At 37.2% G+C, this 8,370-nt stretch overlaps 2 protein-coding genes across 2 annotated transcripts in view; both read right to left on the bottom strand.

Annotated features, from left to right (window-relative positions):
- The window catches only part of KIF1BP (KIF1 binding protein), a 31,207-nt gene that overhangs the window by 14,115 nt on the left and 8,722 nt on the right, over window positions 1-8,370 (bottom strand). Inside the window, exons 4-6 of the mRNA XM_015562100.1 lie at window positions 5,494-5,573; window positions 5,009-5,192; window positions 2,020-2,104 (exon numbers count right to left, since the gene is read on the bottom strand). Of these exons, the coding sequence (XP_015417586.1) occupies window positions 2,020-2,104; window positions 5,009-5,192; window positions 5,494-5,573 (349 nt within the window). The remainder of the gene's footprint in view (window positions 1-2,019; window positions 2,105-5,008; window positions 5,193-5,493; window positions 5,574-8,370) is intronic.
- On the bottom strand, window positions 6,808-7,159 carry LOC102765111 (prothymosin alpha-like). Its single transcript, XM_006760923.2, has one exon. It carries the CDS (start codon window positions 7,118-7,120, stop codon window positions 6,863-6,865), a length of 258 nt encoding a protein of 85 aa, XP_006760986.1. The 5' UTR covers window positions 7,121-7,159; the 3' UTR covers window positions 6,808-6,862.

Here is an 8,370-nt window from a genome sequence, read left to right as displayed (position 1 = left end):
CCCTTGGGGGATGTCTGACTGCCAGTTTAGGTCTGGGGATCGGGCCTAACTGACAGTTAGATATCCTTCTCACAATCCTGGAACACTGGTTCCTAATTGCTCACCTGCCTGGTCACCCCTAACTGCCCCCTCTCTGCCGGCCTAGTCACTCCTTACTGCCCCCCCTGCCTGCCTGGTTGCTCCCAACTGCACCCGCCAGCCTAGTTGCCCCACGCAGCCTGCTTGTTCAGTCATTTGGTTGTCCCTCACTAACCCCCCTGCCGGCCTGGTTGTAGGCAGCCATCTTGTGAGGGCATGAGGGTTAATTTGCATACTACCCCTTTATTATATAGGAATAGCTTCAGATGTATGTGATTTGATATTTGCATATTGCAAAATGATCACAAGTCTAGTAAATATCCATCACCACACAGCCACAAAATTTTTTTTCTTGTGACGAGGACTTTTAAGATTTACTCTTAGCAACTTCCAAATATGTAATACAGTTAACCATGCTATATATTACAACTCCATGATGTAATTATTTTAAAACTGGAAGTCTGTACCTTTCTCTAAAAAAAATATTTCCTTCTAAATAATATTCCACTGAATATGTATGCTACATTTTCACTATCCATTCATCCACGGATAGATAGTGAGGTTGCTTCCAATCTTGGCTATTATAAACACTGCTGCAGGGCAGATGCTTTTCGGGTTAGTGTTTTCCTTTCCTTTGGATATATACCCAGAAGTGGAATTGCTGGTTCATAAGGTAGCTCTATTTTTATTTTTTGAGGAACCTCCATACTGTTTTCCCACAGAGGAGGAACCAATTTACACAAAAGTACACAAGGGTCCCCTTTCTCCACATTCTCACCAACACTTATTTCATGACTTTTTGATCTAACAAGTGTGAGGTGATATCTCATTGATTTGCTCAAATATAAATGTTAACTATGGTTTTTAAGACTAAAACACTATAATTAAAAAACTAGATATTTGGGCACATCATTTATGTAGTATTCCAACGAAAAGTGTATATAGCAGTGCCACCTTTTCTGTGGTCTTGCTTTCCATGGTTTCAGTTCCCCAAGTTCAACAATGGTCTGGAAATATTAAATGGAAAATTCCAGAAATAACTCATAAGTTTTAAAATCGCATGCCATTCTTAGTAGTGTAATGACATCTCATACTGTCCTATTCCATCCCTTTGTCCAGTGTATCCACGCTGTGTAAACATGACTTGCTGTTAGTCACTTAGTAGTCACCTAGATTGATTGCTGCTGGTATCACAGTGCTTGTGTGCAAGTAACCCTCATTTTACTTAATAATGGCCCCAAAGCACAAGAGTAGTTTATATACAGTAGGTATATATAAACAAGAAAAAACACACAGTAGATATAGAGTTCACTACTAACCACAGTTTCAGGCATCCACTGGGGGTCTTGGGACATATCCCCTGTAGGTAAGGGGGTACTATTGTAATCTGAATCTTAGTGTAAGAAAACATCAACATACCAACTGATGAAAATTCTATGAAATGACTGGCCTGTATTTTTCAAAAATGTCTATATGATGAAAGACAGAGAGGTTGAGGAACATTCCAGATTTAAAAAGACTAAAGAGGTGTGAAAACTAAACGCAATATGCAATCTTGAAATGGATATTCTGGTATTAGAAAAGAACTACTATAAAGGACATTATGAGGACAATTAATGAAATAGAAATATGCATTACAGATAAAAGAATTGTATCATTTCTTTTTCTATGATTACATAAAACATCCTTATCCTTAAGAAAAACACATTTAAGTATTAAGGGGTAAAGAAGTCTAATGTATGCAATCTTCTATCATATAGTTCAGAAACAAAAATAAAATGTGACTACAAATGAGGCAAATATTAAAAACAGGTGAATTTAGAAGGTCATATACTAGTAGTGGGTAGTTTTTTGTTTTGTTCTTGAATTTTTTAAAGTTAAATTATTTAAAATAAAGTTTTTAAAAGCTATATATAATAAAACGTGTACATATAAACTTACTGTCTTCTGTGGTTGGGTTCTTTCCAGTTTGACCAAAAATGACATTAGCAGCTGATAAACAGTGCCTGGCCTCCATAAAGCATTGCTGTTAAGGAAATAAACAAGATTAAATGCAACTGTCCCACAGCCTTATTTGTAATTGATATGGGAAAAGCTATTAAAATCAGTAAAAACTACTAAGGAGACCCGGTATAGTTGCCGAACATTAAGAAGACATGTTATGGTATTATCAAGTTACAAGGCTGCCTCAAAGAAGTACAATGCCCCCAAACTCTTAAAAAACCAAACTGACTGGAAGACAGCTGCTGACTGAGTTGGCTCTCCTCAGGTAATCAGTAAGTATATAATAATAGCTATCATCATAGACTCAAAGTGCCTCAGATCATCTTTAGGTTCTGCCCAGATAGCCAAAGAAGTGCACGATAACGTCTTAGACCAGCGGTTCTCAACCTGTGGGTCGCGACCCCTTGGGCGGTCGAACGACCCTTTCACAGGGGTGGCCTAAGACCATCCTGCATATCAGATATTTACATTACGATTCATAACAGTAGCAACATTACAGTTATGAAGGAGCAACGAAAATAATTTTATGGCTGGGTCACAACATAAGAGACTGTATTTAAAGGGCCAGAAGGTTGAGAACCACTGTCTTAGACCATTTACATTCTGTCAGAGGACTTAAAGATTTGATGTTTTTTAGGTTTAGAGATCCCTTTTATGTCCTACCATTCAAAGGCAAAAATAATAAGAAGAGATTCCTGTCTTCTAAAAATCTTCAAATTTATGAGAATTCCCACCACTTTCTCAACGACTTTCCACAGACAAATTTTACAAAACTGCTTTATCAACACATTTGAAGACTTCATAATTCAAATCTGGGCATAGTAAACTTCTCAAATGCTTGGAGAAGATCTCTTTGTTAATGTGAACACTTTGCATTTATCATGTAAGTCACGGGACCACCCAGCAAAAGTACTAAGTTCAAGTCCAATTTTTAGTTGAAAGCCATCCTCATAAATATGTCTATTTCATGTTAGATATACCTACTGATTTTGCTAAGATTTTTAATAGTTAGCTATGACTTTAAAATCTCAACATTGAATGTAGCCCTCCCTAATGGCAAATTCAGGAGCCATCTTGAGAATATCTGGGGACCATGTGTAGTATTAGCCCAGCAACATCTACAGATCAAAGTGTTAGTGTTAAACCTCAAAAAAAAAAAAAGTTCGTTTACATAAACAGCTTTAATTGTCCTTCCACAATCTCTCAGCCTTCATTACTTCAGCTTTCTCCAGCTTGGTTCCTGTGAGCAACCACTAGAACAGTGAGTGTCTTGCTTTGTGCCCTCTAGGTGGCTGCTAAATGTGGGACGTTAGCACCTGCCAGGTAGGGATTCACCAAATAGCAAAACCTCACCTCTGGAACCAGATGAAGATGAGGATGATATAAATGACAGCTGCTTTTTTAAAAACATGGTTCAAATCTCTCTCTTTGCAGTACAACTTAACCAGCTGTAACAAAAACTTATAAACCATCTTGGTAAAAAAATAAAAGCACAAGGTAGTGGAGGTACTCGTGAAAACTACTGCATGCTCCACGTAAGCAATGTTTAACAACTTTATATTTTAAATTACACTTTGGTATCTAAGTATTATCAATACCAACATTGTTTTAAGTGATAATCACAGTGAATATGTAACTTTAAACAAAACAAGTAAGAGGTGCCCAGAAGTTATAAAAATGGTGCCACAAGCAGAGGCACAAGATAACACTTTTTGATGATGGCCACAATGAAATGGATGCATGAGTTAGATTTAACTGAATGCTCTGATATATGCAGCAGCATTACTTACTTAGACCATAGTCCTAGACACAGTGCTGCAGTCACCACAGCCCTTTCTCTCCTACTAATAGCTTTTCTGAATGAAATTCTGTGGGACGATGCTTTAAACATAGGGTGCATTTACAGAATCAGCACTAACAAAAATCTTAGAAAGGATAAAGGCCCAAATAAGGATATCGCAGCAGGCAACCAGAGATCTAAGAAGGAACTCTGATAAGCAAAAATTACCAAAACTTCAGAGAGGCTTGTGAATCAGAAATACAAATAAAAGTAATTTCTATTGCTGAGATATCTGACTGAGGATTAACAAAATATCTAGCTGGGAAAGGTGGCTTAAAAGTGTTTTAGCATTAAAAACAAGATCTTGAATAGAGGAACAAACAAGACAAAAGTACACAATATGATTCTTAATAATTTTGATAAACAACTAAAAAGCTAAAAGTCCCTGTGAAGTATATCATAAAGACCTGGAACTCTGGAACTGAGCAGAGATATTCCCAATATAGAAAAATTATTATAAAGAATTTCTAAATAACTGAAATGCATCACATGCTTTTATCAAAGCCCACATTTAACAGTCAACTTCCTCAAATTCTCATAGCCAGCAGATTACAATTGTCTAAAGATAAAGTTATATCTACAAAATCTACAAGTTAAGGTAACATGTCACTAAAATGAATTGGTCTTAGGTAACGTAATTTTAGAGGCTAGAAACATGTAAGATAATGATAAAACTCAGTATTTTAAGATTCAATAGATTAATACAACAAAAGTTACAAAATTTTAGCACACTGGCAAACCGGGCTGTATTTTTCTGTCTAGTTTACATCAAAATATAAGCTACCTATTTTTTTCAAGGTTTAATTATAAGTTCTTATTGTTACTACTGTTGAGATGAGAGTATGGGCTACTGGTTGGCTACTTTATATCCCATTTTTTGGTTAAAACTACCACAAAGGCCCATGCCATTCTAGCTGGATGCCAGTTGTGTGGATATGCTTCTGTTGTTGTCTTCGTTGAACTCTATTACAGATGTCCCTAAGCTACCGAGTTTTAAAAGATTATATTTTCAAGGTACTATATATTGTTCTATATTTCATATACTCTATCGGTAACTTTGTTAGATAACAACTTCAAGAAGCTTACCTTATTGATGTAAAACTGTGACAAGGTAGCAGCATTAATAGCCCACTCTATAGGATGGTAGGCATTGTGCTCAAGCTGGCGTTTTAGGGTACTGTGGCAATAATGAGCAGCCTTCTCAAACACTTCCTTATGTTGGTAGATTTGAGCCAGGTAATACAGGTTATGAGTATAAACCTTCTCAAATCTATGAAGAAAAAAATCAATATTTGCTTAATGGTTTACAATTTATATAGAACTTTCATATATATGTACTTTAATCCTCTCACCAACCCTTTAAATCAGGTATGGCTATTTGACAGATAAGGAAACTGATCCTTAGACATGAACAGAGTCACATATCTAAGTAAGTGGCAAATGAAGGTTTTAATTCGTTTCAGAATCCACATTCTAGAACTTTTATGAGTGCCTTGAAAGAGAAAACGTGTTTAACAATCATCTACACTATGTGAAAATGTCTGTGAGGGCTGATTTCTATACCTACTCACCTTTTTGATCTCTCTTGTTCAGTAAGTTTCTCTTCTTCAGGAAGAAAATGCTCAGTAGGATCAAGAGGAGGACTCCCAATCTACAATCAAAGAAAAACAACTCTAAAATTTCACGTAAACACCAAGCGCCCTCTTCTGGAAGGACTAGAGAAATCAAAATTTAAAAGCCCAATACACCGCTTCATTTTTCACTAATTCACTTTCATTTTACCCAAGAAGTAATTTTCTTAACCCATAAAATCTAAAAGAGTCAAAGAATTAAAAGATTTCCTACAAGCTCACACTTGACAAAATTGTAATGGCTGTTTCAGGTGAACTTCAAATAAACTAAAAAAAAAACACACCCTGATTTTAGAAAAATAATTTTTAGGTATTTTAAGTCTTTATTTTTAATTTATCTTTATCGTTGAAAATATTACAGATGTGCCCTTTTTTCCTTCCACCGTGCCCCTCCAGACCTGCTAGGTATTTTGTCTTAATTCTGTCTGATATTCTTTTAAAACCTACATAAGCATGACAAATAGAAAAAATGTATACATCCTTAGAGTAATATTGTTCTAACCTGACCACTAATGAAAAATCAAAGTTTTAAACAATTTTTCTAATATTTTTTTCTCAAGGAAACAAGTATATAGATTACCCTCTTTTTAAAATTTTTTATTGATTTAGAGAAACATCAATTTGTTGTTCCGCTTATTTTTGCATTCATTGGTTGATTTTTGTTGTTAGAACAACTCAGCAAAATAAAATTCCCGTTTATTGTTGGACAACATTGTTTCACACATACATCAAAACAGGCCAAAAAAAAAAAAAATGGCAACTTCATAGACAAAAAAAAGGGGGGAAAGAAACCTTTTTAACCATCTCATATAAACCAACTAAAAGTTACTGGAATGCTCGGAATAAGACTGTTTTTGTTGTTGTTGTTGCTTTTTTTTTTACAAGGTTTTTTTCACACCACAAGTAAAGTCAGAAGTAGGACAGAAAGAAAAAGAAAAAAAAAGACAGAGAATGATCCAAAGGCTAGTTTGGTCATCCCAAGATCATTAAAAATGGCGAACCCAACAATATGTACAGAAATATGAAATGTAAATAAAAAATACAAATTTTCCTTTTTAAAGTACTTAAAAAAAAAGCAGGGCCGTGGAAGTTCTGGTTCTTTTTTTCCTCCCGTTGCAAATTCACGTTGTGGTTTTGGTTGGGTGGTGAAGAGTGCATATCACCTGCAGGTGGCGCTGCCCGAGTTGGGCAGGCAGGCAGGAGCCTCTACTTGAAGGTGACCATGTTTAGATTCTGAGATGGGAAGTGGAGGGAGACTAGGTCACGGAGTCCTTTTTTCTTTTAAGTGTAACTTTTCCTTTTTTGCTGTCTAGTCATCCTCATCATCCTCAGTTGCCCGTGTGCCCGTAGATGCCTCAGCCTCCTTATCTTCATCTCCATCCTCTTCCTCACCATCACCTTCCTCTTTCTCCTCTCCTTCTTCTACCTCATTGTCAGCCTCCAGCTCTCCATTTTCATTAGCGTTTCCATTCACAGGTGCATCTCTTCCATTTTCTGCCTTCACAACATCCTTCTTTAAGTCCCTGGTGGTGATCTCGGAGCTGGTGTCCACAGCCGTGTCTGACATGGTGGGGCACGCCAGTGATCCGATGCACCGAATTTTTTTTTTAAAGTGAGAGTTGGAGAACTCTGGCGTAGAAGTTGCTGGAATCCAAAGTGGCAGAGGAGGCCCATGTTGGAGGTAGCTGTAGCCAGCGGAGAGGCAGCCACAGAACAATGCAAAGATGGCTTTTCAGAGCAGCCAGTTTCATTGGTTGATTCTTGTATGTGCCCTGACTGGGGATTGAATCCCCAACCTTGAGGTATTGGGACAATGCCCTGACCAGCTGAGCAGGCCAGGGCTGATTACCCTCTTTCAATACAGGGACACTAAAAACAGTTATTCTTGCCCGGCCTGCATGGCTCAGTGGGAGAGCACTGACCTATGAACAAGGAGGTCACAGTTCAATTCCCGGTCAGGTCAGGTGTCTGGGCTGTGGGCTCGATCTCTAGTGTGGGTGTGCAGGAGGCAGCCAATCTATGTTTCTTCCTCATCACTGATGTTTCTATATCTCTCTCCCTCTCCCTTCCTCTCTGAAATCAATAAAATATATATTTTATAAAACAACAAAACAGTGATTCCACTGTTTATTGCCTTGAGCTTCTGCTTCCTCCTCAGTAAAAACGATAAAAGTGTACCTATCTCATAAGGATGCTAGGAGGATTCAATGAGTTAATATGTGTAAGTCACTTACAACCCCATCTTAAGTCTTCCAAAAACACAGCTACTTAACCTCTGCCTAATTCTACTTGTTTGAGAACAGTTTCATCTACAAGCCCATCCATACTTTAAACTGAATTCACTAAACTCCAAATAGTAACAATACTTCCCATGAAAAAAAAAATCTATTTTGTATGCAAACAATAAAAGCATCATGACTTGGGGTCCTAGAATTCATAGAAAGTGAAAATGACTAAGATAGGAAGCAAGGCCAAAGGCAAACACAATAGATTTTTAATTAATTCTGCAAAGACCATCTCAACAATTTTAAGGGCTGTTTAGTATGCTTACCCCTGTCTTAATGAGGGGAATTAGTCAATGTATTATTTTATGTACATACTTCACTGTTATGACTATTACACTTTATGTGTAACATTGGCAGTTAAATCAGTCTCTTAACTAAAACAGAGGTATAAAAATAGAGCGGCCTGAACTGTGTGGCTCAGTTGGTGGGGTGTCATCCTATGCACCAAAAAAGTCGTTGGTTCCATTCTCAGTCAGGGCACATGCCTGGGTTGCAGGCTCGATCCCTAGCGGGGGGTGTGCAGAAGGCAGGT

Source organism: Myotis davidii, unplaced genomic scaffold (genome assembly GCF_000327345.1).
Source record: "Myotis davidii unplaced genomic scaffold, ASM32734v1 scaffold134, whole genome shotgun sequence".
NCBI classification, from domain to species: Eukaryota; Metazoa; Chordata; class Mammalia; order Chiroptera; family Vespertilionidae; genus Myotis; species Myotis davidii.
Note: the sequence above shows the minus strand (reverse complement) of the source record. Positions and strands in the feature narration are given on the sequence as shown.

What these genes read in the sequence shown, in the direction of transcription:
- LOC102765111 (XM_006760923.2), bottom strand. Translation starts at nt 7,120, where the DNA reads ATGTCAGACACGGCTGTGGACACCAGCTCCGAGATCACCACCAGGGAC.